The sequence below is a fragment of the Ischnura elegans genome, chromosome 3, assembly GCF_921293095.1.
Source record: "Ischnura elegans chromosome 3, ioIscEleg1.1, whole genome shotgun sequence".
Taxonomy (NCBI): domain Eukaryota; kingdom Metazoa; phylum Arthropoda; class Insecta; order Odonata; family Coenagrionidae; genus Ischnura; species Ischnura elegans.
The window spans coordinates 76,812,599-76,831,960 of NC_060248.1; the positions used below are offsets into that span (position 1 = coordinate 76,812,599).

The 19,362-nt window shown below is 39.1% G+C and overlaps 1 protein-coding gene across 4 annotated transcripts in view; it reads right to left on the reverse strand.

Moving 5' to 3' along the window:
- The window catches only part of LOC124156038 (protein slit), a 500,940-nt gene that overhangs the window by 144,205 nt on the left and 337,373 nt on the right, over window positions 1-19,362 (reverse strand). For all 4 annotated transcript variants that reach the window (XM_046530336.1, XM_046530334.1, XM_046530335.1 and 1 more), the window contains exon 12: window positions 11,447-11,518. In XM_046530336.1, the coding sequence (XP_046386292.1) occupies window positions 11,447-11,518 (72 nt within the window). The remainder of the gene's footprint in view (window positions 1-11,446; window positions 11,519-19,362) is intronic.

Sequence of the window (19,362 nt, forward strand, 5' to 3'; positions counted from 1 at the left end):
GGAGAGGAATTTGAAGCGACGGCGGATGGGGACCGTCTGGAGAGGGAGGGGTTAAAAGGCTAAAGAGTGGGAAGAACTTACGGAAAGAGACTGCAGTTGCAGCCACGGGGATACGCAAATCGAAATGGAAAAATGCACCTACCCGCATAATTATTATATAATAAATAATATACGGCACCATGTCTATCACTTTTATAAGTAAATAGCCACGCATTGTTTTTCAGACCTCACCCACAGACCACACATTCAATTGCAACATAATTTTATAATTATTATTATTACATACCGCTACAAGTAGGCTATTTCCAGGTGGAAATTCGACTAATAACCGTAAGAGTTGGCGACATGTGGCATTTGAACAAAATCCTCTGGTGCTTATCAAGGTAATCAAGTATATGGCATTAGGTAACAAGATAGTCGAAAACTCCTATTGCAATCGTTGTAATCCAGTATAATTCGGCCATTCTTTCATTTCCCACACCGACATGCACCCAGACTCTTGTCATTCCATCAATCAAGGCTCTTCTATACATCCCATTTCCAAACTTTCCCAACAACTTCTCCCAAACTCGCTTCTTACGCTTGTCCCACACTTTAAAAATTAAAGAGATTTTCTTATAGCTCATGGTATTCAAAGTAATAGTAAAAATAAGGCACCATATTATAAAATGATAGCCTACATAAACCTGAATTTAATTAAACCTCGATCAAAAACGTATTTTGGCTGGGAGGAGGGGTTTTAAAACAAACCCGCTTGATGCGTCACAGGAAAAGAGGCCAATCTGGAGCCCCATCGGGGAAAGGCGGGTAAGATAGACATCGAGCTGGAAAGCCAAAGAATTGAAGGAGGGACATACCTAAGGAAGCATTTCCGCTGGGGATTTATCCGGCTTCGGGAATTAAGGGGTTAAGTTCACGAAGATTAAGTGGATTGGGGAATTACTAGAATGTGAGGAAGATGAGGATGGTGATAGAAAGAAAGAAATCATTGAAAAAATACTGGAATAAAAGCATAATAAAAGCATAAACCGAACTCGCAAGCTTGTATTTCACGTACCATAACAGCGCAAATATTTTATTCCAGCTTACTCAATTGAATCCTCCATCGAATTGAAAAATATAGGTTGACTTGGATGGGTTGGACAGCAATATTCACTTCTATAAAGAGTAGACTGGGAAAATATAAGAGTGAAAGCAAAATTCTAACACAGAATGTATGAAAAACCGAATCCAAACACCGAAAGCCTGTACAGATTATTCTGTAAGCCCAATAACATTTTCCTCAGAAAAGCATCAAAAATAAGAATATTCACAACCGTACAAAAAATGACCCTACATGCAAAAAGAAACCACAATTAGACCATAATTACATAACGATGAATATTTCTGCTTTACTGATCTAGCTACGAGCCAATAATGCACCAGAAAAATTGCCTGATGTAACCAAGGATACAGATCCAATTACTTTCTGCTTTGGGAGAGAAATTTAATAATTCATTACAAAGAGCACTAATCAACAACTGAAGGCTAGCATTAAACATTGAAAATATAACTTCTGATAATACTACGTTCAAACAACCCTTGATCTATTTCATTTGCAACCATCACGTGCCTACATATTTTTTCAAGAAAATTTTCGGAACAAAGTAGTAAAGCTCACGCTAAAATAAGTATGGAAAATAACAAACTAGCATGGTTACCAATTTTAATAGAATATCACGGCATTAAAAATATGAAAATAAAACAATGTACCTGCTTAGAAATATTGACAGTTCACTAGTGTTGTAGCTTGCGGCACACCACGAACCACAGGTAAAAGTCTGAAACACACCAACGCTTCCCAAAGCCAATGAACTTTATGAAGATAAATTCCTTAACGCAACGACCGGGATACAGAGTTGCTTCCCAACGATCAATTCCCGACAGTTGATTTTTATCGCTACAACCATATGTATTCCATCGGAGAAACTTCAAAGATCCCTGCATCCGATCCGAAACAGACGAATATCGGAACTCACGGAATATCGGAACGGTACGTGAAGCTTCGCGAAACGCCTGACAGATGAATCACGTCTAGAGATGAAAGGGGAAAGATCGTTGAACTCGACTCCTTAGAATGGCATTTCCCTTCCAAAGGACTACTCTTAAAAATCGCCGCTTTCCGGAAGAAATTGCGTCTCAATCTTCAAGGAAATGTATGTCCCTATTGGACGGACGGAAGGGACACATCGGCAAAGGGGTACGAGGCAGCGTCAGAACAGAGGGCAGGGAAACGAGGTACTTTTGAAGCTTTTTTCCAAGCAGTGGAGAGGCACAAACAGAATCTTACGTTTCTCTGAGCACCGTTCAAGAAACTCAGTAATTGCTATTTCCTAAAGCAGAAAGCTCAACGGTAAATGCTATTGCTCTTGCCGGAATGACTATTTAAGCGGTTCAATGATGGAACAATTCATGTAAACAAACGTCGTAGACGAACATTGGGTAAATGTAAAATTTCTATATGTTTAACCTAACTAAGCCATATATTTTTATACCTGAAATCGGTTCAAAAACTAATATTTATCATTAAAATTAAAAAGCAACAGAATTATAATGATATCGTAACAACCTGTGCTTTCAGCCGTACCTATTATGATTCGAATGAAAACGTATTTGACAACAACTGGTATAAAAAATTATAAAAGCCTTATAATGGAAGGAATAGATGGAATAATGGTCATTATTTATTACACGTTTAGTCCAAGGGCTATAAAATTCTCAGGTCAAATTGAAAAGAGAGAGAAACTACTATTGTGAATCTTAAGACCTATATTTTTCAATAACAAGGATGGAAAGTAGATCTTCAATAACTAAGCATGAAATAACAACTCCATTGCAGGAAAAAAGTGAATGAAGGACGGTATGCATACCATGTAAGTCTATGAACTTATTGTCCACGTCGCAGCCAAGGCTATGTCAGTCAATGCGGCAATTTATTATCTAAACCTTTCCACAGTGGCCCCTATCCCAGCCCAACTGAATACCGGCGCAAAAACCGGTAGTGGAGAGGCTTTATGCGTATTTTTTTATTCTCTTAGTGTCTCGCGGTAGGCACGGGAGAGAGACTGGATAAGAGGTCGACATGAATAAAAATATGAAAAAAATAAGGCACTGAGAGGGTGGAGACTATCAAGGCTGGCGATCGAAGCATCAGTCATTGGTCCGCATCATTGTTCTTGCTCGAGTCTTTTCCATTGTCATTTATTCATCCAACTACTCGGCCTCCTTCCTTTCACTTCTCTCTCTTTCCCCGCCGGACCGAGAAGGACACATCAGTCATTTATATGTGGCCCTTCTTGAGAGTTCCGACGGCGATAGAGAGATAGAAAGGTTGGAGGGAAACGTAAAATTATGAAAAGACTGTGAAAAAGAATATCCACTGAGCATGAGAAAGTAGCATCAGCGGCCTATTAAAATAATTGAAATAGAGTGAACTGCGGTGGATTTCAAAAATTACCACTTGGAGAGCCTAAATAAGCCCGCCTAACCTATAGCATAGAGGAAATCAAATAATATGCCTAAAAGATGAATAATTAAGTATTCTTAGGAAAGGTGAAGAATTAGTTAGTTGCCCATTGAGCCACCGATATGAGCTATAATTGAAACGTCAAAGATGAATGCCCTAAGCTTTTGTTCTTTTCGGCAATTGCCTTTTATTCCATAAAAATATTTCACAATATATTATGACTTATAGAATATATAAAATTTTAAATAAGTAGAAATTTCGAGGAATAAATAAAATAATCACTCAATAAATGGATTGTTTTCCTTGGAAGATACCGATTAAAACGTCAGCAGGAATACTTGCAACAATTTTGACGCCTAAAAGTCAGCCTAGCAATAAAGACGGTAAGAGCTGCAAGAGGGCAACATCGTATCAGCTCCTCAACAAAAAAAAAAAGAGAAGCTCCTACTAGGAACGAACTGAAGTAGCAGACACGGTTGAAGCTCGATTCCCTAATCACTGTTCCGCATCATTGTTCCCGCTCGATCTCAGAGTGTTCTATTTTCATTTATTCATTCCTCTACTCGCTTCCACCCCTTAGCTCTGTGTAATCCAATGGACCGAGGATATAGGATTCTTTTTATTTTTCTCTTTTCCCAACGAGGTTGGCGACGGGGAAGGGACACGTCCCGAACGGACGGAATCGCATAAAGGCAAGCTTCACTCCACTTACCTTTTTGAGAGCAAAGCGACGGAAGGGGAACGAAAAGGATCTTGGGATTGGGAAGGAGAGGGAGAAGGGGATAAGAGACGTCGGAAAGGACTTGGGGAAGGGGAGGAGAAAAAAATACAACTTGAGAATTAAAAAAAATAACACCAACAAAGGTTGCTGGGAAAAAAATAAATCACCATACAGAGCCGCGCGATGTAATTTGAAATAAAATTATAAGAGAGACATACTTCCAGCTCGGAAAATAAAATAATACTCCTTGTAGCGAATATGAAAAAAAAGCATGAACTCTACCGAGACGACGGCGGAAGCAATAAAAAAGTGACGATATAAGGATTAATAAAAATCCTGGGGTAGCGCGAACGGCGGCGCGTGTAAACTAAGCGCTGGAAAACATGACCACGTTTTGGAAAGGAAAACTTTTCCAAGGCAAAGCGGAGGAAGACGAAAAGAGTTGCAGTACCGTTTAATGAGAGGAAACACGATTGATATGAGGCTTGTTTCAAAACTCGTGCGCCACAGTAAAGTATTATTTTTATTAATATATTTGAAGTTGGAATACACCATTGCAGAAAAACAATCCTTGAGAAATTTAAATGCAACCACGCAACGCTTTTTCTGAAGGTAAAGCTCCAGATTTGACGTCGGATCAAACTGGCTTTGATATTAACAGCTAAAAGGTCATGCTACCACAGCTGCCGCAGGAGTCGAATCACTTTGCGTCGAATGTTTCGGAGGTCGGCAACTCAAGTTTTTGCAATGAAAAAGGCATGTGCAATAATCTTGATTTCAAGGCACATAAAGTAAAGACCTCATATGGTTTCTGATGGAGCGTCGTTTTAGACAGCTCTGCCCCAGATTAAATGATTGAAACAATCAACAGGAAGATATAGATTCATTTATTCAAAGAAATTTTATGTGATAACAATTTGAAAGACAGACATCATATTTACTGGGATTACTGGCTTTAATTCATCCTTTTTCATGATAATATTAACCACCGTTCGATTGTCTCCACTTATTTTCACTCTAGAGTGCTCATTTATCATCAAATTATATATTTATTGAACTTGTAGGAAGATTTAATTCCGACACCACTTGGAAAAGAATTTTGCTCAGTAAAGTATATAAACCTGTGGAGCACTATGGAATAAAAAATAAATAAAATAACACTACGGGTGACTAAGTAATGAACCATAAATTAACCTGACTTTTTCTCAGATACGTATTCCATTCCTCCTTGTCGATGATAAAAATTTTAAATTTAATTTTTTTTAAATCCTTATAATTTCACTATGCCATTTGCCGCATGTGAATAAATAAGACTGCCGTTACGGTCTTCAAAATATGGAGACGCTAGCGCTCTTTACGATATTCTAACGTAAAAGCCGACTAGTGTGATAGAGAGAGAGAGCAATCCAACGAGCAAATAGAAAAGTTTATAAGGCAACTGTAAGCAGAAAAACCCCTCATTTCTTTTGAATGCAAGTCTACAAAAATAAAAGAGGAAATTTAGGGAAGCAATGCGGACCCAATTAAGGAAACGAAGACAAAGAAGAAAGGTGCATCTGGAACAAAGCAAGGGCAACATATGAACCAGAAACTCAGTTCAGCCATCGTGAATAATGGGCAGGGGTAACGAAGGAGACGGTCCAAGTATACGTGAACTTTTCCAATTAACTGAGAACAATAATGCTCTCTAAAGCCAAAGACGTCTTCCGCATCTCAATAAAATCTTGTTTACATTTCATTAAGCCGTTATTTCAAACGTCGTCTTATGGAACACTGACTAGAAAACATAAACGAATAGACTTATCATGAGTTCATTAAAAGGTTTCGTTTTTTTTCAAGCTTCAGAAAGTGTGACAGTAAAATTTCATTAAAACATTGCGTATTGAATATCAGCTTGTTCCACCTTTTAAACGTGTGGTCAATATAAGCGAGGAAAATATCCATGAAAATTTGTTTAAAAATATTATTTAGACAAATTAATTCCACTCCCTAAGATTTCACACTCAATGAGAATAAGAGATTGGTTTAAGTTGCATGATAAGCAAATTTTTTCTTTCCCTAATAATGTTCCAATTTCAAGACTAGTTTAAATAGAGCAAATACTTATCTTAGGTAACTGTAAAATAACTATCTATGAAACAAGGATCACGCTGATGCGACGGGGTAACGGTACTAGGGATTAGTTCGTGCGATGGTGACTCGGCTTGCCGCAGACACACACTAGAGGGCGGCAAAGCGAGCCACCACGCCCAGCAGCCAATGAGTATTTTAGGTCATAAAAATTGGCGATGAGCGGAGAAGGCATCCTTGATAAATATTTTCAACAATGTTTTATTTTATTTTATACCTATACTTAATTGTTAACACCCTAGAGGTGACTCGCAGGGTATTATGTAGATGTATAACGCATGTGAAGAATGCAAGTTCAAAGCAGATTTAATGTAACTCGGGTCTTTGCCACTCATTACCCCCAGTCCGCACTACTCCGCTTGTATTTTTCCTTGGCCAATTACATTGTATTCATAGCTCCGTATTATTCCCAGTTACACTGATGTATTTCCTCATGATGGCACTCTCCGCCTTCGTTCCCCGGTCTATGCAAACCATTTAAATGCTGTTTTCTCACAAATTCAATCCATGTGCTACTCTTAGCATACATTTTCTAACCATTTTACTTCTACTGTCACCATATATTTTCTGAGGCTGAGGCTCTTGTTTTACCGCTAAGGATATTTTTGAGGTCCAACTTCTAGAAGTACTACAGGATGTTGGAAAATGAGTGTACCTATGTGCCTACACTCGGAGGATTTCATCATCATTATTTTAATTCATATGTTTGTAGAACTTAATATATTAATATATAATTCCTGGTTTCTAAGAATTCTACTGCGGGATAAAAAATAAAAACTGTTGCATGACCACAGATAATAAGTTATGTAATGATATAAAGAAATTGCAAGGGGGAGGAAATGGTATTTCCACAGTAAAGATTTTTCTCGTCACCCACTTAAAAAACTACCATTAAATACCATATGATAAATACCACTGGAAACGCAAGCAAAAAATAATTGAAATCGCCAAACATCCCACACGCACCAAGTAAACGGTAGGTCTTAACTCGGAATCACGTCGGGAGAGGAAGACATGAAGACAAGCATATTGGCCTCAGATGGTTTCAACGTGCACTCATGATTCGACGAGCGCATTATTAAAAGATCCCACTCCTAAAGCAGACGTAAATTTATCGAGAGAAACCCTACGCACGGACACGACGACGGATTACTCCCTGATTACGGAGGCGAGGAAAAACTCGCCCGCTCGCTCATCTGCAAGTGCATCGCTGCCGACTCTTGCTGCAACTTGCACCACGAGAGCTTAATAAGATAAGGAACAAAGACAAATTGAGAGGGGTCGCCGGGATGGCCTTGTATGGAGGGAGATCACGGCGGGGAAGGAAGGGACGAAGGTTAAGGAGTTAAAATCAAGAAGACAGGAGCCAGATGGTGGCGCACCTGAATAACGAACGAGAAGAATGCACAACAAAAAAAAAAAAACACGGATAACAAGTGAATAGAGCACGAAGTGAGATAGAGAAGGGAATTGGTGGGAACGTAATTTATCGCTCGCCGTGCCAAAAAGGTCGCTCATTTTTTTATGTTTTATTTCTGTTGGAATTGTGGTCATGCTCTTCTCAAGACTAGATAAGGACGAGGAAGAAAGAACGAGATGGAAATTAAAAATGAGGTAATATTTCCAGTAAGCGTCTCCTGATTGAATTACATTCATGGGAAAGCAATTGCGCGCAGAAGAAAAAATCAGTTTGTTGACTCAACCCCTAAATGATCGTAAATAGGTTTCTGCTGTTACGTGAAACGATCTTTTTGTAACTCATGATATTCAAACACAATGAATCGAATTAAATGGAAATGATTCTGATCATGAATTTTTTTCTTTAAAAAAATGTCTGAAAAACTGGGAAATATTTTCCTTGTTCATGAGGTCATTCTTTAACTTGTAGCAGCAGATAATAAAAATCTTATAATCACCATTATTTACATAGATGTGAACCCAAATCAATAATAAGTAATTTTTAGTGATATTTATAATTGAAGACACTTTCAAAAAAGGAATTGTTCGTTTTAAAAGTACTTACTTGAGAAACTAAACTGCAGAACTATGTTTCTCACATATTATGGAAAACCAAAATTAACCTGTTTCATGTATTTTGTATTACCACATATTTATCTCAGAATATAGCTATACTGGTATAATCAAACACGACTGGCGGGAGCCAAGAAATATTCGATTTTGTTACTGCGGCGGTCTATGAAATTTTCGACGGCGTAATTTAACGATATACTGTCGTGTCAGATTCCATTTTGTAATTGGATAGTGAGCGCGCATGATGAAGTAGCCAACGTCTTGACTCCATTTTATGCGTTAAAGAGGTAAAAAATTGTTATTGCCATCATCATTATAATTGAATCAAAATAAATTATTCGAGAGCAAAATACGATAAAAAAACCTCTTTTGAAAGCAATGCACACGCGCAATATATTTTTTTTACAAATGTCCCGTCCATCAAACCTCATAAAACGCTCCCTCAGCAAACATACCTTTTCATTTAAACACAATAAATCGCGAAAAATTGAACGCCGATATTAAACAAATTAGAATTGCCCGGAAATCCCATTATCTGAACCATCAATTCGTCGCAAAAACAAACGGATAGCCAATTTTCCCATCATTCACTTCGATTGGACAAGGGACGCACGATTGAAACATTCCACGAAACCGCAAAAATGCCACGGGATGAAATCCGCTCGTCAATTGTTTTCCCATCACCCACCCCCTCAATCATTATTCAACCACCCGCAAAAACCACTTCACCCCTTTATGCTCGCCCTCAAGTCCTATCCATTTCACTGGCACAGCTTTCTATCAATCTCTTCTTGCCATAACTGTCACATGATGCTTAACCATGAAGGACAACATTTTCTGTCTTGTATACTTGTTTCTGAGATCCTCAAACTTTTTTCCATACTTACACATAAAATCAAGAATTGCAATAATATTCTCGTTCTCTTTTCATGTACTCTCATTACAGTGCTCCCATTTTCATTCATTCCTTAATTCCTTTTTTTACTCCTTCGTTTAAAAAAATAATCCTCATAAAGTCATGAGTAAACCACCTTTCTTTCACAATCAATTGACTGAACATTACTTTTTCTCAATCATAGAAAATATATTCTTTATATTATATCGGGTTTTCGGGATTAAATGAGTCATGAATGTCATGCAATATACATTTAACGCCATGTTAACTTATGCTGATTACTTTTACACTTCGGGTTTTTGGCAGAGTTAATATTTTCCGCAAAAATAATCATTCACGATTGCACCGATGAAGAATGAAATCCGATTTTCAGTCCGCAGAAGATGAATTTCTATACACGAATCATAAATTGCCATCTAATTCAACACTAAATGCTTGGAAGATCGGACACAAGTGGAACATCGGGATTGTCTGCAAACCCTACCAGACCGATTTTCGTCTCACATTCAATAGCTTCTAGGAAATAATGCGGGCGCGGGCATGAGATGCACGTTTCACCCGTGGGCGGGCGACTCAAATCCTCAGGGGTCTAATGAGGGACGTGCAGTGGAAAAGTATTCAAAGCGCGAAGCGAGGAAAGGGAAGGGAGGAGACAGGCGGAGGCAAGGCCCCAGACGAGAGGCCACCCTCTGAGCAGGCTTCGGAGACGAAGCAAAGGGTGCACGGCGAAGGGCTCTGCAATCGATAGGGGGTGTTAAGGGGGTGGGATAATTCCCATGGTGTATTCTGAGGATGTCTTAAACGAGTGGTCGGTGACGGAGACCTCGTCTGGAGGATGTTTAAGTAGAGTAAAAGTGGTTACGTAAAGCCCCACAGTGCGGAATGAAAGACACCAGCGTGTTGGGCAAGACGGGGATTTAGGAAATGATTTGTCATAATTGGGTAATGAAAAGAAACAAACAGAGAGTTACGCCAGACGTGGATATATGTATTGAGTTGGAATTATTTTCCTACAGAGTAGTTAGCGTATACAAATATTTACGGAAATTCAACATTGGGACCGATAATATATTACAGGAACAAACTCGAATAAAAATATTTACGAAGGATTAAACTCATGTTTTCTATGTCCAAAAATTAAATTTATATGGTGTACCTTGAAAATTTTCCATTTCCGAGGAATATAATAAAGCTAGAAGAAACACATTTTTAAACGAACAAATGGGTTTTTCTGCAGAGTAAGCCTTCTCAGTTTTCACAGCCAAAAAAATGTTACACATGTTTATACAAAACTATCAACAAGGAAATATAAACCTAGAGAGCAGTCTCTGCAAAGGAGTCGTGGCTATGTGGGATATCAAAGGGAAAAATGTTAAATTTTACGAATTTATAAAGAAATATTAGTGTTTAGCGTTTTAAGAACAGCAATGTAACAAGTCAGATTCAATGAGGGAACCCCATTTTATTTGATCTTCTCCAACACTACCAAATATCAGGCAAAGTGATGGGTCATGTTTGCAGCATGGGTAAAAATGTGCGATCTTAAGACAGATTTAGGGAAGGTATCTTTGAAATCAGAATAACATAAGTGGTGATTGAAACGAGTCGGATGAAGAAGTGAACGAGAGGAGGAAACAGCGAGAGAATAGGAATATCGTGGAAGTAGAAAGCGGAGACGGTGACAGCCCGAGGAGGGAAAAAGTGACGGAAAAAGTCGGGAAGGTGCGGTCGGAAGACAAGTGACTACGAGGAAAGATGGATGGTGGAGTGCGCATGACATCAAGGAATGAGGGGGATATGTCAGAGGACAAGCTCTTGATTGATTGAGTTAACTGATTGATTAATCGAAGTTTAGGTTTTCAAGGGAATATCAAACTATTAGGAGTCGGGCCAAAGTCATTACGGAATGGAATGGCAGAATATATACTAATAAAAAGGTGTTCCAATCGGCAAAATGCTTGCAATACCGCTTTAGTAAAAACCAATGTCTCATGTACGAACTGCGTATTTTTCGTAACATATAGCCGACGCTCGAGATCAGAATTGCTTCATTGATTTCTTCTGTACACAGTCCTATTTACATAAATAAAACAGGACGCAACAACCGTAACGTTGCGAACAGGATTATTAGCATACGAAGTATAAAATATGCAATGGTACTTACAAGGTCTGAATACTCTTGAGAGAGCTGAACGTTCCATTCGCCAGAGACTGGATATTGTTGTCATACAGCGACCTGAAAAGGGAATCAATAATCAGTGGAGGTAACCAAAGAAGTACATGCATATCACTAATTCAAATGATACAAAGATAATGCATCCTACTAAATAAAACCTCATTTATTCGTTCATTGGCATGCGAATAGAAATAACTATATGAATACATTTCATGGAAATTCAGCATATAAATCACTAATTGAGATAATCATGGATATAAATTTCATGAATATAAGAACCCATTATAAATAAAGCACTTCAGAGTACACTTGGCAATGTCAGTTGGATTAAAAGCGTAGCATACACCACTATACATTTATTGGCTTTGAAAATATTCCCTTCAAAAGTAAATGGCGGAAAGTCAATTCCGTTGATACTTGATGGAGTACGTTTTATCTATGAATTTCTGCGGTCCAACCTACCATCATCATTGACGTTTGATCACTTGAGAGCATCCGATAACTTTCAAAACATCCACTGGCATTAAAAAGGGCCGAAATGAACATTTAAAAAATACACCTATTCTATCGAAATCCTGAGAGCGGGAAAAATCATTGAATATCTAACTCGAATCCACTAGAAATCGAGCTGAAAGCGTAGCATAACAGAAGCGGATGTAAAATAACATAACGTGAACGTAGTACACTCTAGAATAAAAAAATAGGAAGGGTAAACCAAAGCTGGGATGGGAATGGAACAAACCCCCCCGAGGGCAATGAACGTCATTCGAATGCGCGCACGAAAACCGCGTATTTAACGGATTAGAGGGAGAAAGGCCGGAGAGATATATTTATACGTGCAGCGGGAAAGTCGAGATTCGAGCGGTAAAAAAACGAGATATTTTAAATCTCGCTGCAAACCCATTCGGGGTGGATTAGGGTGCACGCACATCCACACGCCGTAAGCGCGAAATAGTGGACAACATGACGGAGGCTTTGAATGCCCCTCAGCCGAGAGAGCACCAATCAGGTCGCCCCGCGGAGCCAGACAAATCTTCGTTACGACGCAATAAGCGGGAATTAAGCTGAGCTGACCCCCCCACCCAAGTATCCGGCGGTGCCGCGGTCGGAGGAGAGGAAGGAGGTGGTGGTGAGAACTATATTGACTGGGCGGTGGAGAGAAAGCAAAGATCCCGGCAAAATCCCTGACAGAACCAAACGCAAACCTTTCCTCAACACACGTCTCGTTCCAACGCTCGACAATGCAATAACTCTCCTCGAGTTTCGATGAAATGTACATATATTTGGGTTCATTTTACTGGAGGGGTACATCTACATTAACTCTAAAAGCCACCTAAATAGATGTTTGGCAGGGCGTAAACTATCGCAACATGCACCAGAGTTACTACAAAAAAATATTTCGATACTCAAGCTAGCATCTGGACAGTAATCGAAAATTCAAAGCAAGCTTGCTGTAACTGGTAACGGGTTTCAATCATTCGCATCACCCTAGTCTAAAATTTATGCCGATTTTCATAAATGGGACGAAAAAATCAAAGTTCATTAAAGTGTTTGACGTTATTTCAAAGTTCCGCGGAGGAGAACGCTCACACTAGCCCTGATATTTTACCCTCTGGTAAAAGTAATTTAAGCATAAAAAATTTATTTAAAAAATAAAAAGAGGAAATAAACTCTCAGCCACTTCTAATCAACAACTCCCAAGCCTAAATCAACTACTATTGACACCCATTTAAAAACGACGTTTTCAATAATACCCCCACGTTTAAATTGAAAGCCCAAGCATATAATAAAACCACTACCATATGGTGTCATGACTATTTACAGCAGGACTAAATATGGATAAGAATAGGACGTAAAAGTATAATGATAACTTAACCATTTATAAGAGCCAGACGCAAGCCCTGCGAAGTTTAGAAATTATTATGGCAGTAATTGGCAGTATAGTAAACGAGGTATTAGTGACTTCCAGATGGGCAGCTGTGAACTGTGTTCCGATGGATAAGGGGAGTGTCGAAGGAATTTGATCGGGGACACCCACATATAACAACCCTGCGCGCTCCGTCTCCCAGGATGCTCTTTCCACAATCCTATCATCCCACCAACGCACCAGGGAGTCTGGAAGGGACCTTCACTTCCGGTCCCGCGTTGCATTGTGGGATTAGCCACGCGGCATTTGCTCCCACCGCGTCACCTCTCTTCCCGTCTGCCCCCGTAGAGGGGAAGGGGACTCGCATTCGCGGATGCCCCAGAAGGAGGAGGGGTCGTCGGCCAACTATTCCAGCACTGCACTAACTATAATTCTCCACTCACACGCTAGTGCGCACCACGTTAGGCGGTTTAAGCAGGCAGTGGGTGCGTATGTAGGGGTGGGTTGGGCGCTGAACGCGTGCAAACTCGCTCTCCACCCGTACAAACAATCCCCCTTAGAGAAAGGGGAGGATATCGGTACATATTGACCGCGGAGTGATTATTTTGCATCATCCGATTGAATTTGAGAAATTAAAGAGACAGGTATCTATGATAAGTTCTCTATATGTTTCTGGAAAGGAATTATTCAGTGGAGCTTTCGAATTTTCGTTTTCATGACACCCAAAATTGGCCTCAAGTCTTTCATAGCTCTCATTGCAATATATCTGAAATAAAACATAAACCGTGGAGATGGTTCACCCCCAGCCAAAGGCCTCTGTAGGTGGCTTTCATGGTAATATGTAGATGTAGATACGAGGTACAGATACGAACGTTTCGCGTATCCAAAATTTTGTGAATACGTAAAGCTGGTCCTATTTCGTCATGAAGAACATGATAACATGATCACGATGAGCCGTGGAAAATATAGAACGCTTTTAATATCAACCCCAGAATCTTTAAGACGTTGGAAAGAGCTCATGAGTTTACTCATATTTTGTGCTAAATAACCTACTCTTGGAGAGATCTATCTCGCTAGACATAACTCTCGAGCTTATCAAAACTAACTGCCATTATGAAAGTTGAAGGGAAAAGGGAAATGATTTTGAATGCATTTAAGGTTCCACTGTAGAACGAAGTCTAGGCACTACTTTACCATGATTATTTCCAATTAAGGCCATTCTTGTAATATTTTTTTGACCATGATTCCAGAAATTTGGCTTCTAACGAGATAATTTGGAGGAAACGATTAAAAGTCCGCCAGCTTCTAGTACTTTTAAATCATTACATCTATTCTGATTTTCCGTAAATTTTAACTATGGAATATATCGATTTCGCCAATTCATGAATATTAGGCGAGCTATTATATGTAAACGCATAACACTATATATGTGTATTTATTAAAAAACTAAATTAAAATATTAAAATCCATTTTAACAAATCCCTTTGGGGGTTAATAACGTAAGAAACTGAAGTCAAAATAAGTTACATCAAGTCAAATTGAACAGCAAGAAAAAACGTATGTTCCAATATCCTTGTCAAATAACCTTCACCTTAATTTTATTTTGCTATTTAAATTTAAGGAACTCATCTAAAAAATGTTTATTAAGATAAAATGCAAACATTTCAAACTAAGAATTCCTTTGAACCACGTAGTCACGGTACAACAACCTCCAAAGATATTTTATTTTGTTTCCCAGAGCTCTTCTCCCAGATCGGGGAAATTGGCGCTCTTCATCATTCGACCCACAAATACTCCCCGTTGCCACTGGGGTAGAGCCCTCCTGAGGTGGAAGATTCGCCTTTAATTTGATGGGCCACTGGCCGGACAGCAAGGCCACACCCGTGTCTCCCCGACGGGGTGCCCTCCCTCCTGAACCCCACCGCAAGAGTGGGATAAAACGTCACCCTGACCCCTAAGCGAAGCCCCAACAGGGGTGGACGGACGGACAGACTAAGACCTCGGCCCTTCCCACACCCTTACCCTTCCCTATAGCCAGTCTCGCACCCTCTCGCCAATAAGGGATTTTGGCTAATGGGCACTGTTATGGATTTGGAACTTGTGCGCGAACGAAGGGGCATGTGTGTGGAGGCGTGGGGAGAACGATTTTAGATGTCGTTAATCAAGATTTTGCGAGGGGTGAGCGAAATGCGTTTTCAACTGCTGCTCCCGGTAATTAGTGAGCGCAACAAAAAACGACAACGGTCGCCTTTTCTGATTTTTCTTTTTCCATTCCGCCACAAATTGCTGGCTCTGATGGCCATGTAACCGTCTCCTTTTCCCTTACAACTGTAGGAAGGGGTCCAATGATAGGGTGGTTGACCGCAATCGCTATCTCATGTATGTGCTCAAATTATTTTTGATGTTCGCATGTTTAAATTTACAACGGCAATAACAAAACAATGCTTCTTCTCACGAGCACCCAAGAGCGAAAGAAAATGTACTGAATGAAAAAATGACCACCATGGGTTCTCCAGTTACTTCAACATTGATCAAATAAAAGAGCTTTGGGTTAATAGAGATCTAATAGCAAAATTTCAAAATCGGACGCAAAACACATCGCACTACCTCATAATCATTTCTTTTGATTTTTTTGTACATTTTAATAACATAAATTCAATTGAGTTGTCGGGAGGTCTCACATCGAAGTTAGTCCTCGCAGTTTCACATCAAATCTGCTCCATCGGCTTATTCAATGTAATATTTTCTCAATAGGATAATAAAAAAAACGAGATTTTTTAAATTATCAACCAATAATGAAGGAAAAAATCTGGGGTCACAGTATGTCAAACGCAACATACCTCAATATTAATATAATTAACCTATCTTTCACTAACTTGTGAGCTGTACTGTGCTTGGTGCACCTATTATAAATCCATCACACCAAAATTCGGAACAAATGTTAAAAAAAATCACGTATTTCAGTTTTCCCTGATAACAACACCAAATATGGAGTTATATTCGATGAGTGGCTCTTATTTCTAGTTCATAAGGTATTTGTCTCCGCGTCATATGTATCCTCTAAGTTTATCTGATCAAACAATTACTGAGCTTAATGGAGGCGCAAAGAAACAACTATTAGTCTGCTACAGAATTTCAATAAGGATCATAAGGAAACTATGCACAGCAGGCGTACCCAAAGCATATCCCGGATGAGTGGGGGCAAAGCAGTCTTGTCAGAACATTCTGCGCCTCAATATTTCTAAACAGAAGTTCTCGCGAACAACGCGCACTAGGAAATTCATCACTGTCAGCTCACGAGTAATCACGCAATTAAACATGAACACATTAAGCCATGAAGGAATCGAGTTTCGAACAGAGGCGATGTAAATAGTCTATTCTAACTGCTTGTCTTGAGGGTGTGCTCACGATTAATGGCAGTGGGGTTCCCATCTATTTAATCGTTTCATCTAACTCGCGTATCTCAAACTGCCTACGTGTTTGCGATGGAGTTTGAGTTTCTCCTTTAAGTTTCCAGAGGAACGGTGACAGTTGATTCTATGCCAGTGAAAGAGACAAGAAGCGTGCCTTTTCTCAATTTTACGAAGCCAATTCGCTAAACTTCGTATAGCCTTCCACCACATCAACGAACATCATCACCCATTAAAAGGGAATGTCACTTTTCAAAGGTGCCTAATTATCTTAACATTACTTACTTCCAACATGTAATAAATCGTGAGATGGGGATTTTTTGAAGCCTTAAAGGTAATAGATGTTGTAAAAAGGCTTTTCTTAACTACGACTCTGGAATCTATTAAGCAATTCGCAGAGAATTTGATAAGATGAAGGTATTTTCCAGCTTTACAGAATGACATATTCCAGTTATTACAACACAATAGGAGCTCAAAACATTCGTGATTAACGTAAACCAAAGAAATTTGCCGAAAAAGTTAGCTTCCATAAATGTTTATGTATAGATAGATAAAGGTTAAAAATGCTTAAGATGACAAATTTTCGATTACCTAATGATAGATTGAGTGACCTTATCTAACCTAACCTTATTTAACCTAGATGACCTTATCTAACTTAATTTTTCTACATAATTTGAGCTCTAGCCATCATCTTGTTGCAATACTAATTTCAGCTTGCTCCTTTATCCTTAAAGAGAATACTGCATAAAATACCTACAAAACCTCTGTCACGATATTCAATATAAAACTTATTTTGAAAATATCAAATGGAATACCACAACATGCCGCTAATTCCATAACCACTATTTCAACAACCCCCTTGCTCACTTTATTTAAAGTAAACAGAATCGGAACATATTTTAATCAAAAAGAAGATGTCACGAATACTTGGCGCAAAATTAAGGAAGACTACAGGCATATAAAACACACGATTTATTTAAACTGGATATTGATGAACGCTAAAACGAAGGAAACAAAAAAGAATCACGTAACGACTCGGCAAACCGCCACAAACGTGAGTGACATCTCGTGAGTCATCGCCCGAAAAGATTACCAAGATCCTTCATTTCTCGACTAGGAAACGGGATATAGCTCGCCTGATTCTACGGTCGCGTTATATTTTCCCTCGCTTAGCGTTGATGTTCGGGGAAGCTTCTTTTTGTCATCCACCTCTCAACGCAGATAGGCTGAAAAAACATAAGGGGAAAAGAAATATGGATGAGAGCGGTGATCGCTTATTAATAGGTTTATTTCCATGGTCTTAAAAGAGAAAAAAACGCGCTCACGCAAGCTCACGTCCACGAAATCTGTGCCAATTTTCGGCATAATGGGCGAAACGTGTTCCAACCCGAAAATAACCAAAATAACACACGTGCGTACCCTGACGGTTTCTCCCCCTCCCCCAGCCGAATGAGTTTCTTCAGCCTACCCTGGCGCTTCTGTATCAAAGTCTGTGGGTCCCTCCTAGCCACCCTGCCCTTTTAATGTTCTCCTTTTAGCCCATCACACCCGGGGAACATTAAAAAAAGGCCCTAAATGTGACTGGGACGCGGAGATATAATGCTCGCCGTAACTCCTACCGTCACACTGAACACACAGTGACTTGAGTCTCGGATATAATTCTCTCGCTAAGTAACCTCCGTGGTTTTCCTCGTCTCGCGCTTATTACAGATACTTTTCTTGTTGTTGTTGGGGCACCTGTTACAGGGCCACGTCAAAATTTTACGGACCCTCTAAAAGCTTTCTGCGAACTCCATATCTTTTGTAAAGCTGAGTTAGGAATAATACACTGATATCCTTCATAGGATGGATAGAGGATTCGATATTGATCAGAACATTAAGGGGTAATGTAATATAGTGAGAAATGACTTAAATAATTGATCGCAGTTGATGATAAAATAGTTGATCGCAGACATAGAGTACATCAATCTAGTAAACACTGAGGTGAATGCGGACAAATATCTGCCCATTGATCTTGAAACATAAGGATTGCAATTGCTCTAGCCTCCGATAACTTTCTGTTACCCCATAATATGAATTTCCTGTCTGTTGACAAGTATGAGCAGATAAAAATTTCATTTTATTTATTCCACAGGCTATTAGCAATGAAGTTAGTAAAACTTACAAACTATGCCAGAACTATACACTTCTCCCTTTGCTGCATTTGCCCTTAAATTAAGGTAAAATGTAGGTCAGACTTAAAAAACTTGCTCAAAATTCATGATAAGATGCGGGATTTATTTTTTTGGCACAACTTTAAATAATGCTCCAATATTAGGCGCATGAAGTGGAATAATGGATGGTCTTGCCCATTGTTATAGTTATTCTAGTGATATGGAAACGCCAAACAGTTTTACGCAACGATGAAATTCATGCTTATTGGTGGAAACTGATCCATATTTCATCAAGCTTAATATTTTTACCCTAGTACTTACATTTCATTATTATTTCGCAAGAAATTAAATACAAATAGGAAAGTTTAAGGGCTCGAAAGACCAGACTTTTGAGGCATGGCTCTGGTTTTGCGTGCCCATAGACCTTTCTATGATATTTATTTCTTGCAAATTAATAATTTAATTGACACCCTC